The sequence below is a fragment of the Chiloscyllium punctatum genome, chromosome 27 (assembly GCF_047496795.1).
Source record: "Chiloscyllium punctatum isolate Juve2018m chromosome 27, sChiPun1.3, whole genome shotgun sequence".
NCBI lineage: Eukaryota > Metazoa > Chordata > Chondrichthyes > Orectolobiformes > Hemiscylliidae > Chiloscyllium > Chiloscyllium punctatum.
Genome location: NC_092765.1, coordinates 49,762,979 through 49,787,493, shown reverse-complemented (window position 1 = coordinate 49,787,493; position 24,515 = coordinate 49,762,979). Strand labels below are relative to the sequence as shown.

General features: G+C 42.4%; 1 protein-coding gene across 1 annotated transcript in view; it reads left to right on the top strand.

Moving 5' to 3' along the window:
• Positions 1 to 24,515, top strand: part of col9a2 (procollagen, type IX, alpha 2) — a 213,495-nt gene that overhangs the window by 132,036 nt on the left and 56,944 nt on the right. The window contains exons 15-20 of the mRNA XM_072548624.1: positions 715 to 768; positions 5,277 to 5,330; positions 9,170 to 9,223; positions 11,612 to 11,665; positions 15,932 to 15,985; positions 21,481 to 21,525. Coding sequence (XP_072404725.1) covers positions 715 to 768; positions 5,277 to 5,330; positions 9,170 to 9,223; positions 11,612 to 11,665; positions 15,932 to 15,985; positions 21,481 to 21,525 — 315 coding nt within the window. The remainder of the gene's footprint in view (positions 1 to 714; positions 769 to 5,276; positions 5,331 to 9,169; positions 9,224 to 11,611; positions 11,666 to 15,931; positions 15,986 to 21,480; positions 21,526 to 24,515) is intronic.

Genomic DNA, 24,515 nt, shown 5'->3' with positions numbered 1-24,515 from the left:
GAACTGACAACCGGAAGCGGCAGAGACAGGCCACTATAAATGCCGGAGGAAACAGCACAGAAGCGCTTCACAGGAGGCTCCCAAGCACTGAGGATGTCACCTAGACAGGGGACGAAACGTTTGCAAGACAAATTCCCAGCTCGGTGAACAGAACCACAACAACGAGCACCCGAGCTACAAATCTTCTCCCAAACTTTGAATAGCTAAGGGTGAACTAAGCATGGAACCGAACCCCATATTGATATTTGATCAAATATGGGACAGGTGTCCTAACAAGAGTGATCAAGGGGAGCACGGAGGCTCAGTGATCAGTCCTGCTGCCTTGCAGCACCAGGGAATCAGGTTCGATTCCAACCTCAAGTGACTGTGTGGAGTTTGCACATTCTCCCTGTGTCTTTCCTCTAGGTGCTTTGGTTTCCTCCCACAGTCCAAAGATCTGCAGGTTAGGTGGATTGGCCATGCTAAATTGCCCAGTTTCCAAGGATAGATGGATCATCCATGGGGAAAGCAGGGTTACACGAATGGGGTGGTTCTGGATGGGATGCTCTTCAGAAGGTCAGTATGGACTTGATGGGTGCATTGCCTACTTCCACGCTGTAGTGCTTCTGTAATTATGGGACAAGTTCAGATGCTGTTCTCGACCAAACACAGTTGGGTCTTAAGACATGCATTGGTTAAGTACCATTATTGATCTAATGACTTATCTGTCCACAGGGTTCTCGTGGTTACAAGGGCATGGTGGGTCCACCTGGACGAATGGGCCTTCAGGTGAGTGAAACATCAACATTTCTTTCTTTCTCGACTGCTCACATTTCTTTCCTAACAACCTATTCTTGACTGTTGGAAATAAAAGGGAAATTAGAGGTTGGTGCTTCACCTGTAGTGAGTGGAGCTGGAACTGCTGTATTCTTCACAGATAAACATCGAGCTTGATCCATTAATTCAATATTGTCTCTATTACAGAGTTTAAAATATGCATTGAGTTTTACCACAGGCAGTCAAACACATCATTCTAATAACACATACAAGGTTAACGGGTCAGTTTTGAAGTAGTGAGCTACATTTACCTACCAACAGCAAATCTTATGATTGAAGAAACAGAAGTCTTGTAGAGAAACTCCTCCAGCGAGAAATAACTTTCGATTAACTTTTCAGGGGCCACATATAAAACCTGACTTGCGATCCACCATTCTGCAGTTAATCTTGAAGCCCGAGAAAGATTTACAAAATGACGTGTGGCTGTCTTAAAGCAATACAGAAGTACATATTGAAACAAAAGCAGAAGTTGCTGGAGATGCTCAGCGGGTCTGGAAATATCTGTAGAGAGAAAGCAGAGATAGCAGAATAGTACTAAAGAAGGGTGGACTCAAAACGTTAACTCTGCTTTCTGCTCCACAGAATCTGCCAGATATGCTGAGATTCTCCAGCAATTCCTGCTTTTGTTTCAGATTTCCAGCATCCACTGTTCTTTGTTTTACTTAAGTACATTTTGAAGTCATGTTCAATTTTCTGTCTCCCAGCTAAGCCATTGGCCGTAGTTCTCAGATACCTTCTTAAACCATTTGGTGAATGAATGCCACTTCATCAGAATGAAAGTTCTTGTGTCACATGATGGAGCACTCCTGTTACTTCTTTGTACCATCTGGCCTACCATGACCAGTGCACCAGAGGAGTTGTCAATAAACAAGTTAATAATCAAGAATGTTACTGCATTCGCATCAGGCTTTCATAAATGTTGCTGCTGTTTGTGTAAGTCACAGTCACAACCATTTGTCTTGTTTGAAGGCCACTCCAGAAACTTTCCTGTACACTGTGCAAGTGAAGCCTGAATATAGGTATCAATCTCCTACAACTACAGTGTCAGCTTCTGCATGCAGTCATGCTACTCGGCAGATACCATGTAGGTTTCTACAAGAAGGAAGAAAATAAAGTTGCGGGACAATTACTGTATGAAGCATTTCAGTTAAATAAAAGTTAAAGTCTTCATAAAATAAGAAGATTCACAGGCTGCAGTTTTCTCTTAATTTGAGAATTCCTCCTCTTTTGAGTATGACCTTGGTCTCATTATCCCTGATGGTTCCTGTGGTGTTTCATGAAAATATAATTCTGGGTATCGTTACAACACAGTGACAGCAAGCCAAACCAAATCAGTATCACGATCACCAGATTCATACAACAATGAAATTAAAATATTTAATGATCCTCAAACTTGCTGAGTTGTTCCTATCCAGACTTTACAAATAGCAGATCTTGGATACCAAGTTTATAACTTAAACAAAAATTACAATTTATTATGAAGATTAAATTATTAATTTATTAATAAATATAAATTATTACTATTAGTAGAACACATACATTACAAGGCAATCTGATTAATACCTACAATCTAAGCCAATATTCTTTGAATATAATCCTCCACTGATAAACCAATAGACAGACAGACAGAATTAAAGGCTAAACTAAAAAAAAATCACCATTTTCCAGTTCAATAACCATGTGAATGTCATGCTTCATGAAATCCTTTGCTTGAATTCCAAAGTTACCAGTTAATTCAGACAGCTTCTGGAGACTTTAACTTATTTCTTATGTAAAGGATTCTTTTCTCAGAACTTTCAACAGTTCAATACTGGAGAATAACTAGAAAGAGCTTCCTAGTCCAGCAGCTTATAAAGCGTAAACTGTCTCCCGCCCAAATCTCCAGTTAGAGCCAGTTCATTCTTTGTTTTCATTGCTTTCTTTTTCAGTATTCTCTCTGTGATTGACTGGCCGGCACTGACCGTCCTTTGAATAACAAATTCAGCATCCAACCAGCTGCCAGTCTTGGAATGTAACAGCATCTTAATGTCAAGTTATTCACAGTGTTCTTAGAGTAGTAATTAACCTGCATTATCTTTCCAGGCTGATTCCTAACAACAAACATCAGTGTTTTGTCCCCACATTTTAAAGCAATCTACTGATCAAAGTTCCAAGATCAATTCTTACCTGTAACTGACAGTTCCAAACCAAAAATGAGAGAAATAAAAGAAAAGTAGTGATGGTCTCAATAGTGTCACACCATTGGTAAGATCAGTTGGCATATCTTCAGTTGTATAGGGAAAGTTGGTTAGCTGTGAAATCTCTGTGGAGAAAAATCCAAGGTCTCCTTATGGAGCTAGATAGACATAAGATTACATGTCATGGAGCAATGGGGAGATAGAGGCATGGTGGCTATTTGGTGGCTTAGTAATCCATTGGCTCAAACCAATGTTCTGGGTACATGGGCTTTACTCCCACCAGGGCAAATGGTGAAATTTGAATTCAAAAAAAATCTTGAATTAATAGCTTGTCTAATAGCAACCATTGTTGATTTGTTGTAAAATCCCATCTAGTTAACTAATAGTCTGTTGGGAAAGAAATCAGTCACCTATAGCTGACCTATGTGAAATTCCAGACCCATAGCAATGTGATTGACTCCTAACTGCCTCTAAAATAGCCAAGTGAGCTAATCAGTTCAATGGCACATCCCTTGTAAGAATGAAGGTTGATTTAGTGCTGTCAATTTCACATCGGCCTATTGGGCACAGTTAAGTAATGTGGGTCATTTCCTCACAGGACAGAGCTGCCTCTCTATATCATTTTGTAAGATAAATCTTCACCACTGCTCATCATGTTGTATGAGTTGTCTAGTAGATTAGCAACTAATGGTAAAGATCTATAGGACTTGCTTGGTAAAGAGAAAAGCATTCGGTAATATAACAGAGAGGTTCATGTCTTAAACATTGCATGATAGTAACAATAGTATATATAAGCTACTTTAATAAGATTGACATTGTTCCAAAGACTATGAGGAAGACCCATGCATTGAGCTCCTATGTTCTTCTCCCACCAGGTCCATACCACATCATCATAGTGGGTGATATTTATGGCACTCTTCAACGTTAACACTTACAAGTTCTTACACTTTATACAACTTTTAGCACTCATGCATTTCTGGGCCAAAATCCGCATAAACCGCATAAGTTGGCAAAGAAATTGGAATGATTTTAATTGTTACAACATCCATTTATGTTAATCTTTTCCTTTCCCTCCCACAACAAACTCATATAAAGTTAAATATAACTTGTATAAAGTAACCTTGGAAAGAGACCAGTCCTTTGTGTAATTTTCCAAGGGTATTTCCCAAGGTTTCACTCTAACTCTGAGTTGCTACTTGCTGTGACAACATGAGACTGAGGGAACACCCTCTGGCTTCCTATCAATGGCAATCATTGCCAAAGTGTTTCTAGCCAGAAGGAGCATCAATCCCATTGCATTACTGTTCGTCTGTCCTCAAGAGATATAGTGCTGCTCCATAGAAACCACCCAACTGAAGGCCTTACACATGAGATGATAATGCAGTGGGCTGCTGTGAGATGAAGGAGTTCTAGATCCATTGTGCTTTCCTACAAATGACCATGGGTGCCACATTGGAGGTTTACAAATCATTTCTCATGACAGACTCCAGTTCTACCTTAGCCGTCACAAGTCTTTCATTATAACTTCCCAGCAGTCAGATAGGGATTATTCAGAACAGGAAATTCCCAGTGAGCCCAACAGCTCTAACCCATTTCCATGGGCGAACTTCACTCACACCAACCTTTTGCCCATATTCCTCAACATTCCCCCCCCTCCCCCCCCCAACCACCATATTCTCACCTTATCCCTGTATGTCATATATACATCTCTCCAGATCATATAAATCTTTTGAGTTTTACATCACCTATATACCTTCTGTACATTCCCCTCAAACCCTTTGTTCCAAATTAATGACCTCTTGCTATCTTAAACATTGCCTTTTCCATATCCTTCTGCAGTCTCTGGTTCTGTGACTTGATCAACCTTTGGGTGACAATATTCTATTTAATTTTGCCACTAATTACTATGTTGTTTCCTGAGATTAAGACCCTTCACCGTAGGAAACAATTAGCTTGATTCAACCTTTTCCACCCCTTCACAAAAATGAACTGGGTTTCTGTGATGTCTGGGACGCAAGCTATGATTGGCAAATTCCCATGATAATAGACTGCCTGCTAATGGTGGGGGAGTTCTGCTGTAATCAAAACAACTTAAGAAAAATCCATCAGTCTCAGGAATGTATTAATGAACCAGCATTGGTGAGTGACTTTCAGTGAGGCAACAACTGCGGTGAATCATTCTTTATTCATTCTCCAGATTCTTCATCATCATTACACCCAACTGTTGATTTCTGGTCATGTTTATTGTCCTGAATAATGGCATTTCTTTCTTTCTGCTTCCAGGGTAAACAAGGTCCTGAGGGGCCACTTGGAGATTTTGGTGAGAAAGGAGATCGGGTGAGTTATTTCAAGCTTGCACCTTAACCTCCTGGTTTCTGATTTCCAGCATCTGCAGTTCTTTGTTTTTCCTTTGCACCTTGTGTCGCTGAATGAAAAGGAAGGAACTTGTACAGCACCTGTTACAACTTTAGCATGTCCCAGAACTACTAAAGTGGTTTGATAGCATCATCAGTGTTGTAACAGAATAAACAAACGTTTTGTTGTATAATAGTGATGTCATTCAACACTGTCACAAGTCACTGCATGTCAGCACAACTTGAGAACTATACAATTTGGCATTCTTGGCTCCAGGGGATGGTGGTGACACAGATTTAGGGAACTTCAGGCATTTAGGGTGGAGCAGTATGATTCACAGGAGACCCAGAATCTGAGAGCAATGTCCCAATTTGGCAAGTCTCTGTGCCATTTGTAGAGGACAGTGGTAAGGAACATTAATCGACCAAAACACAGAGATTCCGAGATTCTATACTGCCTGGGTTTCCAACAGTGGGTAAACCACCCAGATTGCTCCAAAACAATTTAATGATCAGTGGGCTTCAGCCAACTCTGAGAGATACTGGCCATTCTCCCAGTTGTGTTATCAGGAACAATGGTCACTGCTGGGACTGCATCTATTTCCTAACAAAGGTCACTATGGAGATTACCCCCCCCTAGGGTGAATTGAGGGTACTACAGCCAGGCTGACGCACTGCTATGAGAAGAGCAAAAGGGGTGGGTTGGGGGCATGAGTGGTGAAGGTGGGGTAGGAGGGGCAATATGACCTAGTAGAAGAAAGTTTGGTGATGGGTTGGGGGACTGTAATGATTATATTCCCTACATTATGGAAACAGGCCCTTCGGCCCAACAAGTCCACACCGACCCTCCGAAGAGTAACCCACCCAGATTCACTTCCCTACATTTGCCCTTAATTAAAGTACCTAACACTATGGGCAATTCACCTGACCTGCACATCTTGGACTGTGGGAGCAAACCGGAGCACCCGGAGGAAACCCACACAGACACTGGGAAAAAGTGCAAGCTCCACACAGGCAGTCGTCTGAGGTGGGAATTGAACCTGGGTCCCTGGCACTGTGAGGCAGCAGTGCAACCCTAAAGGAAGTACCCTTTCCTTGCCTTCTATCAACCTGAACGATGAAAGCATTTGATATTGACATTTGATGCAGGCCGCTACCCGCCATTGGAAAATGTTGTGGTGTGGATGGCTATGTAATGGCAAGCATGTTCATGGCATTGTGCCCAATTACGATGCAGCCTGTGTGCTAGGCCTCCACCCGCATCTGCAACCCCCAGACTGCAAAATTTAGACCAAATGTTAAAATCCCAATATGGTAGCTGGGTAGGTTAAAATCAATGAATTAAATTAACCCAAGATGAAAAGCTAGGTTGAATAGTGGTGACTATTGGATTGGCATGAAACCCACCCAACTATACTATGAGGAAAGAAACTTGCTGTCTTTACCCAGTCTGGCTGATGTCTGAAGATGTACTGCCAGCAATGCGGCCTATTTTTAACTGCCCTATGTAATATCTGAGGAAACTTCTTTGTTCTATCACAACTCAACAGAAAATTTAATAAAGAATAAAACTTAATTAACCATCTAGCAGTGGGCTAGTCACCAAACATGACAAAGGCACATCCAGCCCTGTCCTTACTAACGTCTAGAGGCTAGTACCAAAATTGGGAAACCTGTCTGACAGACTAGTCAAGCAACAGCCTGACACTGGTGCTGTGAGGCAGCAGTGCTAACCACTGAGCCACCGTGCCGGCCTGTGGCTGAGGGACTTCAATGACCATCACATGAGTGGCTCAGTAGCACCACCACTGACAGAGCTCCAACAGACATATTGGCCAGAGTGGCCCTGTGGCAGGTGGTGAGGGGACCAACAGAGACGACAAACCTACTTGACCTTGTCCTCACTAATTTACTTCTCACATGTACATCTGACTGAGTGACCTTGTGGAAACAAAGTCCTGTCTTCACAACGTAAATATTCCCCATGTGGCTCAAATACAGTGCTAAATGAAAGAGATTGCAAAAAGGTGTAGCAATTCAGAACTGAACTTTCATGAAGCACAGTGGACCATTAGCAGCAGCAAGAATTGTATTCAAGCACAACCTGTAATGTCATAACCTTGCATATCCCCACTCTATATTACTATCAAGCCAGCGTTCAAACCTGGTTCAGTTAAGAGCATAGCAGGATATGTTGGGAGCATGACCAGGCACATCTGAAGGTGAGGTGTCAACCTGTTGAAGCTGCAACTCAGAACTACTTGTTTGCTGAACAGCAGAATTAGAAGGTAATAGATAGGCTGAAGGGATCCCACAAACAGCAGATCAGATCTAATCTCTGCATTTCCCAGTTGGGAATGGTGGTGAATAATTGAATGGTTGACCAGAAGAAAAGGAGGCTGCACAAATATCCTCATTCTGACTGTTGGGGAACCCAGCACATCAATGCAAAAGATAAGGCTGAACCATTTGTATCAATCTTTAACAAGAAAGGTTCAGAGAATGATTCTTGGGGTTTACATTGACCAGAAACATAACTGAACCATCCACTGTGGCTACAACAGCAGGGCAGAGATTCTGGGAATTCTGGGTAACCTGTTTCACACCTTAGTACTGACCACTGCACCCACCACCCATCTTCCACCATCATACTCACCAATGCCTCTTCACCTTTTGGAAGGCACAAGTCGAGAATATGATGAAATACTTCGCATTCTCTTGGATTAATGCTGCTCCAATCACATCGAAAGATTTGACATCATCCAGGATCTAGCACTTCACTTAATCAGCATTCATCCGCCATTCCACCGTTTTCAACATGCACTCCCTGCACGAAGTACACACCATGACCGCAGCCTGTACAAATACAGTGTAGCAATATATCAAGCCTCCTTTGATATTCAAAACACATAAGCACTACTATCTGGAAGAACAAGGGTGGCAGATACTTGGAAACACCCCTTTCTGCAGGTTTCCCTCTTAAGCCGTACACCATTCTGACTGTATCTTCAGTGTTACTGTGTCAAAGTCCTGGAACTCCCTTCTTAACAGCATTGTGGGTGTACGTACACTATGTGAACCCTACAGTAGGTTAGGAAAATGGATTATCAAAATCTCCTTAAGTGCAGTTTGGAAAGGTCAACAAATACCAGCCTTGTCAGCAATGTTCATCTCCCAGGTACAAATAGGAAAAAAATGATGCAGCATTGGAAAACCTGATTGGATGGGCAGGAGGAAGAATCTTGACTTTTGCATGCCACTGTGTCCAGCGGATGTTTTGATTCAAGATATAGCACTGCCTTTCCAAGTATAGCTCCGAGTCCTATTTCCCACACCTCAAACATTGGAGTAGGCAGGCACTCCGGAAGTTCAGACTTAGCCAATACTTAAATGCACAGAACCCTATCTATAAACATCATAATCAGATTGAAACAATTAGCTGAGTAAGAAGGTATGTCAACTGTCGTGTAATTTTCTTCTAAGAGTTAACCCTCATAATCAGAGTTGACATGTGTTTGTAAGGACTGTGGACCTTGGTTCTTAGTATAGATGACTTAGTAATCCAGGTTCTCAGACCTACACAACTGTTTGAATGTAGACCCATTCTGGGAGTGAAGAATTGCTTCCATTTACAGTACGCTGCACATCGACATTAATGTGCATAATGAAGGCTGTGTCTGTGCTGCTGTTGCTCCTCAGCTATGCTTTAGAGTGTGCATCACATCCTTTTCCTGCCTGGGAAATGTATACAGGCGGATATGTTCTTTAGTTGCTCAGCCCTTCACTCATTGCTTGATGTCTGACTGTCCTATCACTTTGCAGGGTGTACGAGGGCAAAGAGGACGCCAAGGTCTAACTGGACTGAAGGGTCAAAATGTAAGTTGTATTTTAATTAATGAATAAAAACAATCGGCCCACAATTGGGTGTGAATGCCACTAGCCAGTGCACTGTTTTGCCCGTATTGCCCAGGTTTATTTGTCACTTGTGCATTTGAGTTGACATGCAATTGTATTGTCCAGAGTTCCTCTGGGTTTCCATCTCAGGCCGAAATAGAGGTTCCTGATCTTGGCCAGGAGCTGACTGGGGTGTTGTACGGTGGTGTTTCTGCTCCTGATAATTAGCACTGGATAGTTTCTGATGTTGAATGGAGGCCTGAATCAGGCTACACAGCAAAGCCTAATATAGCTGAATATTTCACTGATGCGCACTGACGTGAAAGTGGCTGTTTGGATGAAGTAGCACAGGATCACTGGGAACTGTCAAATCGACAAAACAGGGGAGCAAGGGGGAGCCATCAGTCTCTCCATCCATTTAACTAGGTCTCCACTAACTCTGTTTACCTGCCTTACTTTCATAAAATCTGTGCTGACAAAAACTGATCAGTCTGAATTTTGAAATTTTCACCAGCTTTTTATGGAGAGAGTTTCTGACCTTGATGATGTGCTTCCTGACACCATCCCTGAACTTCCGGGGTTTGAAGATTGTGCCCTTTGTTTTTGACTTCTCTACCTGAGACAATAGTTTCGCTCTATCTGTCCACCCCATCAAATCACAAGATGTACAACATGGAAACAGACCCTTCTGTCAAACTTGTCCATGCTGACCAAATCTCCTATATAAATCGAGTCCCATTTGCCAGCATTTGGTCCATAACCCTCTAAACCCTTCCTATTCATATACCCTCCAGATGCCTTTTAAATGTTATAATTGTACCAGCCTCCACCACTTCCTCTGATAGCTCTTTCCATATACGCACCACCCTCTGCAAGAAAAAGTTGCCCTTTAGGTTCCTTTTAAATCTTTCCCTTCTCATCTTAAACCTAGGTCCTCTAGTTTTGGACTCCACCTTGTCTCTTTACCCTGTCCATGCCCCTCATGATTTTATAAACATGTTTAAAATCGCTCCTCAACCTCTGATGCTCCAGGGAACATAGCCTCAGCCTATTCAGCCTCTCCCTGTAACTCAGACCTTTCATCCTTGGCAACATCCTTGTAATTCTTTTCTGAATCCTTTCAAATTTCACACAGTATTCCAAAAGTGGCCTAAAATCAATGCCTTGTAGAGCCACAACATGACCTCCCAACTCCTATACTCAATGCTCTGACCAACAAAGGAAAGCATACCAAATGCCTTCTTCACTATCCTGTCTACTTGCGACTCCATTTTCTCTTTGTTCAGCATCACTCCCCTAACCTTTTTATCTTGCTAAACAACTCAAAGATCTGGCCTAATGATGACCATGTCACCACGGTCAATTGTCCTAAAATCCATTAGAGTTGCTAATGTACTGTAGGGAAGAAAATCTGCTGCCTTTAACTGGTCTGGCCTACACATAACTCCAGCCCCACAGCATTGTGGTTATCCTCTGAGCAAGAAGGTAATGGGTAATAAATGCGGGCTTGGCCAGGGACACTCGCATCCCCTGGATGAATGAAAACATGTTCACCCTTTTTTACATACAAGGGAATGGAGGGCTGGGGGTTAAAATCGACTTCACTTTCCGTTGAAAGAAAGGAACAATTTCACTGCCATGATGCAAGAACAGAACATCATGTGTGATTAAGAGCAGGACCCTCAGGAGCTTAATTTTTTCAACAAGACATTTTCTTCTAAACTGTCAACTTCAATCTACGAAGTTAAAAATGGTGACTTTTTTTAAAGACTTGACTTTTTTTAGAAAGTTAAAATTTACTCCCCAAATCTTGAGTAGCTATTTATTACTATTAACATACTTGTGGCAAGTAAAAGAATTGTCATTTACACAATATTCAGAGGTTGAGATTGGAGTAGAGAGAAAAAAAACGTTGAACTTTTATTCAACCTGTCATCATGATTTAGTAGTTTAGTCCTGGGATCATTCTGGGGAATTTGTGCTCTACTCCCTCCTTGTCCAATAACTCCTCCCTCAGAACTGGCTCTTAGGTTGAACACAGTGCTTTAAATGGATGAAAGAATTCCCTCCGTAAAAGCGTTGTGGGTTAACCCATAGCAGGTGGACTGCAGCGATTCAAGAAGGCAGCTCACCACCACCTCCTCAAGGGCAACTAGGGATGGGTAATAAATACTGCCCCAGTCAGGGATGCTCACATCCCACAAATGAATAAATAGAAACAAAGACCCTAGATATCTGCAGTGTCTATTCGTCACTGGAAAACAAGAAGTGATGTTCTGAGTGTTCCTGGTTTATAAATCTTTGTAAAAGTGTATTTGTTCTCCATACTCTGACTCCCCTGCTTAGTCAGTCCTGTGTGGTTTATTACAGGGTTTACCGGGCATCGATGGCAAGGACGGCACGCCTGGGGTTCCTGGTATGAAGGTATTTAATGGTGAAAAGATGAGGTTTTTTTGGCAATGCCTAAAGCAACATTGTATTTCTCACTGAGACTTAAGTCCTGGATGGTGTCTCATTGAATGCCTACTTAAATTAACTGCCCTTTGCTGTAGATCACACATACAGATTTTACTTCTCATTTGAAAAAAAAAATTCAACTTCAGGTGAAGCTTCCCCATGAATTTGAGATCCGATCCATAAATTCATTCCTGGCCCCTCCATGAAACAGTTTGTAGATCCCCAGAGGTTGAGGTCATAGAGTCATAGAGATGAATAGTGAGGTGACAGGGATTGTATCAGGGATAGTTGTAGCGATTGACAATTCCCTACTTCAGTTCTCCATTCTGAATAAAAGATCAGATTTGGTTATTGCCTCCAGTAAGCTGGCATACATGGTGGGTAAAGAAAGAAAAAAACTTGCATTTCTACAGTACCTTTCACAGCCTCAGGACATCCTACGGTCCTTTACAGCCAATGGTATACATCCAAAGTACAGTCATTGTTGTAATGAAGGAAACATGGCAGCTAATATGATACGGTTTAATGACACAAATAATCTGCTCCCTATTAATATTAGTTGAGGATGAATTTTAGCCATGACACTAGGAAGAACTCTTTGGTCATGGCATCTGTTAGTATCTTCTGAAGGTCTCACTTCTCTGAAAAAGAGCTTTTTAGTCAGGGCTGTGCTCCCTCCATACTTAAATCTGCTATGATGTGGAGGTGCCGGTGTTGGGCTGGAGTGGACAAAGTCAGAAGTCATTTGGCACCAAGTTATAGTCCAACAGGTTTTTTTGAAATCACAAGCTTTCAGAGTGCAGCCCCTTTGCCAGATGCAGTAATAGAGCAGGGCACACAGACACAACGTTTATAGGCAGAGAGATCAAGGGCAGAGAAATCAAAAGATCATACAATTGGTATGAGTGGAGTGTCAGATAATTAGTCTGTGCAGGTGACAAAGAGTGTTAGAAAGTGTATAAAGTGTTTATAAAGCCAAAGAAACTGTTGTGCTGCTATGATAATCAGGCAGAGCAATAGGAATATACAAAAGCTGACATCTCAGGTCAGACATTGAAGTGTAAGTGTGAGCCTTTGTTCAAATCTATCTCGGAGTTTTAACATGTAATCAGGCTGGTTTTATTCCGAAGCCCGAAATTTATAAGATCCCACATTGACTGACTGTGATACAACGTATGTGTTTTTTGAACAAAACAGGATGTATCTACAAATAAACAAACATCTTGGATGAAGTGTGTGTTTGCTTGAGAGAGAGTGTGAGTGTGAGAGACTATGTATGTGCGTGATAGTGTGCATATGTCTGAGAGAGAGAGAGAGAGAGTGTGTGAGAAATAAGTAATTCAAAACTGTACAAACTAATTAAAGTAAAGATCATAGCAATTTATCAATATGGTGCTGTCAAAACAGGAAAGTAAGGAAGATTTACAGATACTGAACAGGGTATTGTACATGAACCCAAGATCATGGTTGAGGCCACCTTTATGGGTATGAAACTTGGCTAACAGTCTTTGCTCAGCGATTCTGCGTTGTTGTATATATCGGAGTTCGCCTTGGATGACGTTTACCTGAAGATCAGAGGCTGAAGTGTCCCCTGACTGGCAGGGAAGATTCCTGTCTGGCGATTGTTGCGTGGTGTCCATTCATCTGTTGTCATAGCGTCTGCTTGGTCTTGCAAATATACCATGCCTCATGGCATCCTTGCCTGCAGTGTCACATGAGTATCTGCCATGAACATGATAGGTGGTGATCCCACGTGTGATGGTAGTATCCAAGTCGATGATCTAACGTGTCTTTCAGAGGATGCCATGACAGGATCCTCTCGTGTTATAGTCAATATTGTCCTGAAGACTGGATAGATTGTTGCGAGCAATGTCTGTTTGAGGTTTGACAATTGTTTGAAGGTGAGAAGGGAAGATCTTGGCAAGATGCTTATCATCATCAAGTACATGTTGAAGGTTGCAAAGGCCATGGTGTAGTTTCTCCACTGCAAGGAATTACTGGACGATGAAGGGTACCCTATTAGTCTTATCCTTTGTTCTGAGGAGATCTTTGTGGTTTATTTCACTGTGGCACATCGGAACTCATGATCGATGGGTTGAGCATCGTATCCTGTTCTTATCAGGGTGTCTTTCAAAGCCTTCAGGTGTCCATTACGTTCCTCATCTGAGCAGATCCTGTGTTTGAGCAGGGCCTGTCCATAGGGTATGGCTTCTTTAATATGTTTAGGGTAGAAGCTAGAAAAGTGCAGCATTGTGAGGTCATCCGTGGGCTTGCAGTAGAGTAAGGAATTGAGATGTTGGTCCTTGATGGAGGTGAGTGCGTCCAAGAATGAGACTGATTCTAAAGAGTAGTCTGATGGTGGGATGAAATCACTGTGTAATTGTTTCAGTGAATCCTCGCTATGAGCCCAAAGGAAAAAAATGTTGTCAATGTATCTGTTGTACAGCATTGGTTGGAGGCCCTGCACAGCAAAGAAGTCTTGCTTGAACTTGTGCCTGAAAACGTTGGCATATTGAGGTGCAAATTTGGTCCCCATGGCTGTTCTGTACGTCTGGATGAAGAACTGGTTGTTGAAAGTGAAGATGTTGTGGTCAAAGATGAAGTGGATGAGTTGTAGGATAGTGTCTGGAAACTGACAATTATTGGTATTGAGTATTCCAAGCCAGACTCCAAGATACACAACAGTGCAGAATCACTGAGCAAAGAATGTTAGTCAAGTTACATACGCTTGAAGATGGCCTCAACAGTGATCCTGGGTTCATGTCGTGCTACAGGTGACCCCACCACACAGTTCTGTATCTGTAAAATGTTCATTACTTTCCTGTTTTGACAGCATCATCTTGATAAATTGTTAGAATTTTTAATCTTAATTAGTTTGTATAGTTCTGAAATACTTATTATACTCTCTCACGCAGTGAGCGCGCACACACACACATTAACATAAACTTTTAATGCATAAGCATACAGAGTCTCATAATCTCACACACGCACATTCATACAGACCCTCTCTCACACAAAGATCCTCTCTCTCTCACACATTCTGTCACACACACACATACTCTCTCACACTCGCACTCTCTCAAGCACACACACAAACTCATACACACTCTCTCTCAAATTCTCTCTCTCTCACACACACACATACACACATAATCTATGGGGTGAATCATTTCATCCAAGATGTTTGTTTATCTGCAGATACATACTATTTTCTTCAAAAAACAGACAATTTGTAGTCATAGTCAGTCAATGTAGCACCTTTTAAATTTCAGCCTTCGGAATAAAACCAGCCTGATTCCAGGTTAAAACTCCGACACAGATTCTGAACAAAACCTCACACTTACAATTCTATGTCTGATCTGAGGTGTCACCTTTTGTATATTCCTATCGTTCTACCCGATTCTCATAGCACCAACATTGACTTTGTAAACACTTCTAACACTCTTGGTCAACTGCAGAGGTATTATCGGAAATTCCACTCACACCAGTTGTATGATCTTTTAATTTCTTTGCCCCTTGATCCCTCTGCTTATAAACTCTGTGTCTGTGTGCCCTGCTGGCTCACTGCACCTGACAAAGGGACTGCGTTCCAAAAGCATGTGTGATTTCAAATAAATTTGTTGGACCAGAACCTGGTATCATTTGACTTCTGACTTAAATCTAAGATGTTAGCCCACATTAAACGCTTCTGTCTTTGCAATTGCAAGGGCTTACTTCTGTCTGGTATTGTGTGTAACTCCGTTAGCTATTACACGTAGACATAACAGATGAAATGAAATAATGAGCTCCCTAGAACAATATGAAATTCCAAAATGTCACACACTATCCTACAAAAATAAACAAAAGAAGCAGAAGTAGACTACATTGCTCCTTTAGCCCCACCATTTGACAAGATCACAGCTGACTTTAATTCCAAGTTCCAGCCCAATTGCTTAGTTAATATCTCCAAGGGAAAGTGACAATCACATATTCCTTATTGAATTAGACCATTGACAAAGTGCTAATCTTTGGCTCCAAACACAAGGCTGCATGAAGCTAATGACCCTCCAAACAGTAGCTGCAATCCTTATTGTGAATGGGACAATACAATAACAGTACAGCATTCTTCTTCCCTTCATCTTCACATACCCCATGAATAGGTGTGTGCTGGAATGGCATGCTTTGATGCTGATAGTGGACAATGTGTGTTTATGAAATAATCAGGAAGCTTTTCTCCCATCTGTTTCCCTGCAGGGAGATGCAGGACGACCTGGAATTCCAGGACCAGCGGGTCCCCAGGGAGGAGCTGTAAGTTTCATCCAATATTTATTAATCAGATGCAAATCTGCAGATTCTTCAGGAAGAGAGGTGATCACCAATCAAAGACCCAGTTTTTCACAAAATTGATTTCATGAAATCTTTGAGAAATGGATAAATTCTTATGTAGTTTGGAAGATATATAATATATAGAATATAGGTATTTATAGAGTTGAGATGAGGAAGAGTTGTGAAGGAAAGGGTAGTTTGTCTTAGGTCACAGCGGTCCAGTGCAGATATGATTGGTGTGAGTGCCATCCCAACAACAACTCACCTTCTTGGTTTACATAGATTTATGGGAAAATGTGATCGAGCAGAGAGAGTTAACTCCACACTCTTACACTGGTTAACTCCACACTCTGACACTGGTTAACTCCACACTCTGACACTGGTTTCAATATTTTTCCGTTAGTGAATCGGGAAAGCCACTGACAATGCCTGTTGTGCTATTCAGTCTTGGTAGCTGTGAAGTAGTGAGCGTATGTTAGGAATGACTCAGTCGGTTGGATGGCGGGTTTGCAATGGAGAGTGATACCAACGTTATGGGTTCAATGTCCAGACTGGCTTCGGTCTTCTCAATGCTATACCTCACCTGAGCCATGGTAATGGTCAGGATGAAATCTTCACCAGCCACCTCTCCCATGAGAGCAAAATCTCTAAATTTGCAGATGAGACTAATCTAGTGATTTGTGAGTAGTGAGTTGTGACTATGACATTGTTCGACTTCAGAGGGACATTAACAAGTTGGCTTAAATGGGTGGACAGCTAGCAGATGAATTTCAGTGCAGAGAAATGTGAGGTAAAGCATTTGGGTAGAAAAAACATGGAGAGGCAATATAGGCTCAATGATGTAATACTGAGGGGGGTACAGGAGCAGAGGGACCTCACGGTTCACATACATGACTCTCTGAAGGGGACCTGGCAAGTTTAAAAAGTTAAGAATGCTTATTGGATCCTATGGTTTGTAAATAGAGACAGGGATTATAAAAACAAGGAAGTGATGTGACACTTCTACAAAGTATTGGTCAGACCATATTTGGAGCATTGTACAAACAAATCGAAAGAACTTAAGATACTGGAAATCAGAAATAAAAACAGAAATTGCTAGAAAACCTCATCAGGTCTGGCAGCCTCTGTGGAGAGAAATCAGAAGGGTCACTGGACCCAAAATGTTAGTTCTGATTTCTATCCACAAATGCTGAGTTTTTCCAGCAATTTCTGTTTTTCTTTAGAGCCTTGTGTTCAGTGTTGGGTGCCTTATTTAAGAAAGGATGGTAAAGACCTAGAGAGAGTTCAAAGGAGATTTACTAGAATAATAACAGGAAGGAAGGATTCTAAATACAAGGAAAGACCATAGAAAGTTGGCTTATTCTGCTTGGAGCAGAGAATATTAAGAAGTGACCTTATTGAGGTGGTCAATATTGTAAACAGTTTTGTAAACAAGGTAAAGAAGGATATTCTGTTTTCACTACTTCTTACATCAGTAACTAGTAGTCTCAGTTTCAAGATTGTCAGCAAGGAGTGAGATGAGGAGAAACTTCTTTATTCAGAGAGTTGTTAGGGTTCGTAATGTACTGCCTGGGAGAATGGTGGAGGTGGATTCCACAGGAGGTTTCAAAACAGAGCTGGATATATTTGAAAGTGCTGAGGTTAGAAGGCTATGGAGGTAGAGCTGATGAATGGGACTAGCTGGGCAGCACTTTTGGGAGCTGGTAGAGGCGTGATGGGTCAAATGGTCCCCTTCTGTACTGTAAAATTCGAGGATTCTGACTTCAGGAAATGTATCCCAGTGAGAGTCAGTAGCCTCAGAATTTGTTTCTCAGTGAGAGTGAGCACCCCCAAAAACCTTCAGGAACCGTATTCCAAGGAGAGTCAGCACCTTCAGGAACTATATCCCAATGAGAGTTAGTAACTTTAGGAACTGTATCTCAGTGAGAGTGCATTCAGGAACTGTATCCCAGTGAGAGTCAGCTCCGTCAGGAACTGTGTACCAGTGAGACCCTGCCCAATCAGGAACTGTATCCCAATGATAGTTCTTGATGATTCTCGCTGTCTCCCAATCAGAGTCAAGATCATCAAGTACTGTACCTCAGAGAGTCAGCACGTTCACAAAGTGTATCCTAGTGAGAGTCAGCACCTTTCAGATTTTTATCCCATTCGGAATCAGCTTCACAACTGTATCCCAGTTAGGGTCAACACCTTCAGAAACTGTATCACTTTGACAGTCAGAACCATCAAGGCACATTGAGGAACTGTATCCAGACATCTTTCTCATAGAATTCCTACAGTATGGAAACAGACCATCCTCGTGAGAGTCAGCACATTCCAGAACTTTATTCCAGTTAAGTGTCAGCACATTGAGGAAGTGTAACAGAATGAAATGCTGTCAGGGTTTGTTTCCCAGTGAGAATGAGCATTTCTGGAACTGCTCCCAACTGAGGACAGGAGGAAAGACAAGAATGACAAGGTAAGGGACCCTTGGGTAATGAGGGAGGTTGTGAATTTAGTCAAAAGAGAAAAAGAAACATATGCTTAGGAGCTTAAAATCGGACAAGGCCTGTGAGGAATATAAGAATAGCAGGAAAGTGCTCAAGCAGGGATTTAGGAAGAGCAAGAAGGGACAAGTAGGGTTAAAGAAAATCTTAAGACATTGTTATCCTCTTGCTTTTAATGTATCTATACAAAGGAGAAGGTAGGACCATTCAAGAATAAAGGGGGGAACTTGTGCTTGGAGGCAAAGGATGCAGCTGAGATCCCAAGTGAGTACCATGCGTCAGTATTCACTTTGGAGAAGGATATGAACAATGGTGAGATTTGTGCGGAGCATGGTAATTTGCCAGGGCATTTTGAGATCAAGAAAGAAGTGGTGTTGAATCTCTTAAAGAGCATTAATCTGGCTAAGTCCCCAGGGCCCAATGGCGTCGACCCTAATTTACTGAGAGATGCAAGAAGAAATTGTTGGGGCCTTGACCGAGATTTTTGTATCCTCACTAGCCAGTGGAGAGGTCCTGGCTGACTGGTGAGCTGTTCCTTTGTTCAAGAAGAGAAGTAAGGATAATCTCGGAAGCTATAGACTGGTGAGTCGCACATCAGTGGCTGTGAAACTTCTGGAGAGAATTCTTAGGAATTTATGCACATTTGGAAAAGTATGGCTGAATTAGGATAATCAGCATGGATTTGTGCAGAGCAGGTCATGTCTTACTAACTTGACTGAATCTTTTGAGGAAGTGACATAGATAATCAATGAGGGGAGAGCAGTGGATGTTGTCTGCATGGATTTTAGTAAGTCTTTCACCAAGGTACCTTATGGTAGCCTCATCCAGAAGATTAAGATGCATGGGATCCATGGTGACCTGGGACGTGTGGATTCAGAATTGGCCTGCCCATAGAAGGTAGAGGGTAGTGGTGGAAGTGTATTTTTCTGGCTGGAGGTCTGTGAGTAGTGGGGTTCAGCAGGGATCTCTTAGATGACTTAGATGAAAATGTAGATGGGTGGGTTGGTAAATTTGCAGACATTACAAGGATCAGCGGAGTTGTGGATAGTGTAGAAGGTTGTCAAAGGATGCAGCGAATTGTAGATCATTTGCAGATATGGATGGAGAAATGGCTGATGGGGTTTAATTCGGGCAGGCATGAGGTGTTGCAGTTTGGGAGATCAAATCTTAAGGAAAAGTAACGTTAATGGCAGGATCTTGGGGTGCAAGTCCATAGTTCCTTGAAAGTGATCACGCAAGTAGAAAGGGTGGTAAAGAAGGTGTATGGCATTCTTGTCGAAGAATTGAGTACAAGAGTCAGGATGTCATGTTGCAGATGTATAAGACTTTGGTTAGGCCGCACTGGTCGCCACATTACAGGAAGGGTGCGGAGGCTTTGGAGAGGTTTCAGAAGAGGTTTACGAGGATCTTGCCTGGATTAGAGAATATAAACTATGAGGAGAGGCTAGAAAAACTCAGATTCTTTTCTGTGGAGTGGTGGAGGCTGAGGGGAGACTAGATAGACTTTTATAAAATGATGAGATGCATAGATCGGGTTGACAGTCAGAATCTTTTTCCTCGAGTTGAAATGTCTAATACTTGAGGGCGTGCATTTAAGGTGTCAAGGGGAAAGTTCAAAGGAGGTGTGAGGGGCAAGTTTTTTACATAGAGAGTGGCAGGAGTCTGGAATGTACTGCCATGGATGGTGGTTGAGGCAGATACAATAAGGGCATTTAAGGGACTTTTAGGTCAGCACATGAATATGGAAGGAATGGAGGAATATGGACGAAGGGAAAGCGGAAGGGATTAGTGTAATTTGGTCTAATGTTCGGCATGATATCGTGGGCTGAAGGGCCCGTTGCTGTGCTGAACTGTATTGCAGTGAGAGTCAGTGAAGTATATCCCAGTGTCAGAACCTAAAGGACTTGTCTCCCAGTGAGAGTCAGCATTTTCAGGAACTAAATCCCAGTGAGAGTCAGCACCTTCAGGAACTATGTCCCAGTGAGCAAAAGAGCCTTCAGAAACTGTATCCCAGTGAAAGTTATCATCATCGGAACTGTATCCCATGAGAGTCAGCATTGTCAGGAACTGGGTCCCAGTGATAGCTCCTTCTGAAACTACATCCAAGTGAGTGTAAGCCCGATCAGGAATTGTACCCCAGTGAGAGTTAGCAACTTCAGGAACTGTACTTTAGTGATAGTCAGCACTTCAGGAATTGTGCCGCAGTGAGTATGAGCACATTTAGGAATGCATCCTAGTGAGAGTTAGAACTTTCTGGAAATATCTCCCACTGAGTGTCAGCATGTTCAGGAACTATTCCCCTGTGGGAATCAGCACCATCTGGCACTATATCTTCATGGTTCTTGGCACCTTCAGAAACTGTAACCCAGTGAGAATCAAAACCTTGACAAACTATTTCCCATTAGGAGCTAGAACATTCAGGATCTGTATCCCAGTGACAGTCAGCACTTTCAGGTACTATCCCCATTTGAGAGTCAGCACCTTTAGGAACTGTACCCCAGTAAGAGTCAGCACGTTCAGGAACGGTATCCCAGTGAAAGTCATGACCTTGAGGAACTGTGTCCCAGTGAGAGTCAGCCCCTTCAGGAACCATATCCCAGTGAGAGCCAGCCCCTTCAGGAGCTGTATCCCGGTGAGAATCAGTACCTTCAGGAACTGTATCCCAGTGAGAGTCAGCACCTTCAGGAACTGTATCCCAGTGAGAGTTAGCACCTTCAGGAACTGTATCCCAGTGAGAGTTAGCACCTTCAGGAACTGTATCCCAGTGAGATCCAGCTCCTTCAGGATCTGTAACCCAATGGGAGCACATTCTGGAACTGTATCCCATGAGAATCAGTATCTTCAGGAACTGTATCCCAGTGTGAATCAGTACCTTCAGGAGACAGATGTTAAATGAAACTGAATTAAAATATATATTTTTTATTGAATAACCCTCTGTTCGTTGTGCACTAAGCTAATGTAGTAAACTAACAGATGACTTCCCTTTGATAGGGTTTACCTGGACAACCTGGTCAGAAGGGAGCTGCTGGTTCAAAGGTAAGAATTGCTCAAAACAGTGACTTCACCATTCTTCAGAGAAACCTGGCTCTTCATTTCATAGCACATGTCTTTTGTTATGTTTGTCTTTATTTTTCAATTTTGTCATTAGGTTTATAACTTCTAGTTATTTGCAAATGTGTCTCAATTTTCTGCTTGAGCTTCTAAGGGGAATGTTTTTTTGTCAAATTGACTATCCCGTCTGTTTTTTATTGCTAGTTTCTAGCTAACTAGTCAAGGAACTCCTTAACCTGAATTTCAGAATTGTCATTTAACCTGGAAATCAGCAGAGTGAGCCTTGCCTGCAGTTTGCAGAGAACACCAAGGCATTATTCACCCAGACCCTACCATCAGTACCTACTGTAACAAAAACAGACGCAGAATCCCCAAATGGAGATAGAGGCTATTTGGCCTATGCAGTCTACACTGACCTTCCAAACAGCATCCCACCCAGACCTCCCTAACCCCACATTTACCATTGGTGACCCACCAATGATGGGTCCCATGGACTCCCATGGACACTATTGGACAATTTAGCACGGCCAATCCACCTAACCTGCACATCTTTGGACTGTGGGAGGAAACTGGATCACCCAGAGGAAACCCAAGCGGACACGGGGAGAATGCGCAAACTCTACACAGACAGTCACCCGAGGCTGGAATAGAACCTAGGTCCCCAATGCTGTGAGGCAAGCAGTGCTAACCACTTAGCTACTGTACCACCCAGAACATCAGAATAGTCAATGGACTCGAAAAATTAACTCTACTTTCTTCCCAGAGTCTGCCAGACCTGTTTTTCTGTTTTTGTTTCAGATCTCCAGTATCCACATTTCTTTGTTTTCTACCAGTACCCACTGTTTCACATTCCAATGACCATCCCTGGCTATGCCCTGCCAAAAGTCGACAGACATGACCATACAGTGGTACACAGGCCATAGAATCATAGAAAGGTGACAGCTCAGAAAGAAGCTATTCAGCTTGTCATGTCTGCACTGACCAAACAAAAGAAGTGCTCACATATTCTGAATGCATTTTTCGGTAACTGGTGTGTAGTCTTGCAGTGTATAGAATTAAAGACCATAAGACGTACGAGCAGAAATTAGGCCATTCAGCCCATTGAGTCTGCTCTGCCATTCAATCATGGCTGATAAGTTTCTCAATCCCATCCTCCTGCTTTCTCCCTGTTACCCTTGATCCCCTTAATACTCAAGAACCTATCTTAGTCTTAAATATACTCAATGACCTGGCCTCCACAGCCTCTGTGGCAGTGAATTCCATAGAATTCCAGTGAATTCACTCTCTGGCTGAAGAAGTCTCTCCTTATCTCCATTCTAAAGGCTCTTCCCTTTACTCTAAGGCTGTGTCCTTGAGTCCTAGTCTCTCCCACCAATGGAAACACCTTCCTGACATCCACTCCATCTAGGTCATTCAGTATTCTGTATGTTTCAATTCGATTACCCCTCATCCTTCTAAATTTCATCGAATATAAACCCAGAGTCCTCAAACGTTCCTCATATGTTAAGCTTTTCATTCCTGGGACCATTCTTTTGAACCTCCTCTGAACATGCGCTCCAGGGCCAGTATATCCCTCCTGAGATATGGGCCCAAAATTGTGCACCATACTCCAAATGTGGCCTGACCAGAGCCTTATAGAGTCTTAGAAGTATATCCCTACTTTTATATTCAAGTCCTCTCAAAATAAATGCCACCATTGCATTTGCCTTCCTAACTACTGATTCAACCTGCAAGTTTATCTTGAGAGTATCCTGGACTAGAGCTCCCAAATCTCTTTGCTCTTAAACTTATGAATTTTCTCCTCATTTAGAAAACAGTCCATGTCTCTTTTCTCCCACCAAAGAGCATGACGTCACACTTTCCCATGTTGCACTGCATCTGCCACTTCTTTGCCCACTCTTCTAACTTGTTCAATTCCTTCTGAGGCCTTCCTGCCTCCTCAATGCTATTCGTCCCTCTACCTATCTCTGTATCATCTGCAACCTTAGCCAGAATGCCCTCAGTTCCTTCATCGAGGTCATTAACTGTATAAAGTGAAAAGTTGTGGTCCTAACACAACCTTGCGGAACACCATCCTGAGAAGGACCCTTTTATCTCCACTCTCTGCTTTCTACTAGACAGCCAAGCTTCTGTCCGTGCTAGCATTTTGCCTCTAACACCATGGGCCCTTATCTTACGCAATAGCCTCCTCTGCAACACATTGTCACAGCCCTTCTTGAAGTGCAGACTTGAGACCATTGGCTCTCCTTGGTCTAACCTGCTTGTTACTTCCTCAAAGAATCCTAGCAGATAGTCAGGCATGACCTCCCCCCGATGAAACCATGCTGACTTTGCCCTATTTTACCATACATTTTCAAGTATTCAGAAATCTCCTCCTTCGGTTTCATTTTAAATGAATTGAGTGTTTGCTCCCTCAGCCAATAATGTGGCTAAGGAATTCCAGGCACCTTCCATGCTCTGTGGGGAATTGTTTTTCCTCATGTTCCCTCTACCTTTAATTTGTGCCCCTTGTAATTGACCTCTCTGCAAGAAGAAACAGCTCTTTCCTATCCATTCTTCCAGGCCTTCGTAAATTTCTAAGTCTCAATTATATCAGTTCTCAGTTCCTCTTAGAATCATAGATTCAAAGAATTCTTACAGTGCAGATAGAGGCCATTTGGCCCATTAACTCTGCACCAACACTTTGAGGAATATGCCACAGCTCTAGACAGTACAGGGCAATTTCGCATAGTCAGCCCACCTAACCTGCATATCTTTTCTGAGGAAAACAACCCTCGTCTATCCAATCTTTCCTCATAGTAGCAATTTTCTCACACAGAAACATTCTTGTACATCTCCTCTGCACTCTCTCTAAAGCATGTGTTTAAATAAAAACTATTTTCCAATCAACCCATTCAGAGATGCTATTCCACACCTCTGGAGCAGTAGGGACTTGAACCCAGGTTAGAGTTAGAGACGTAAGAGTCCTGTAATGG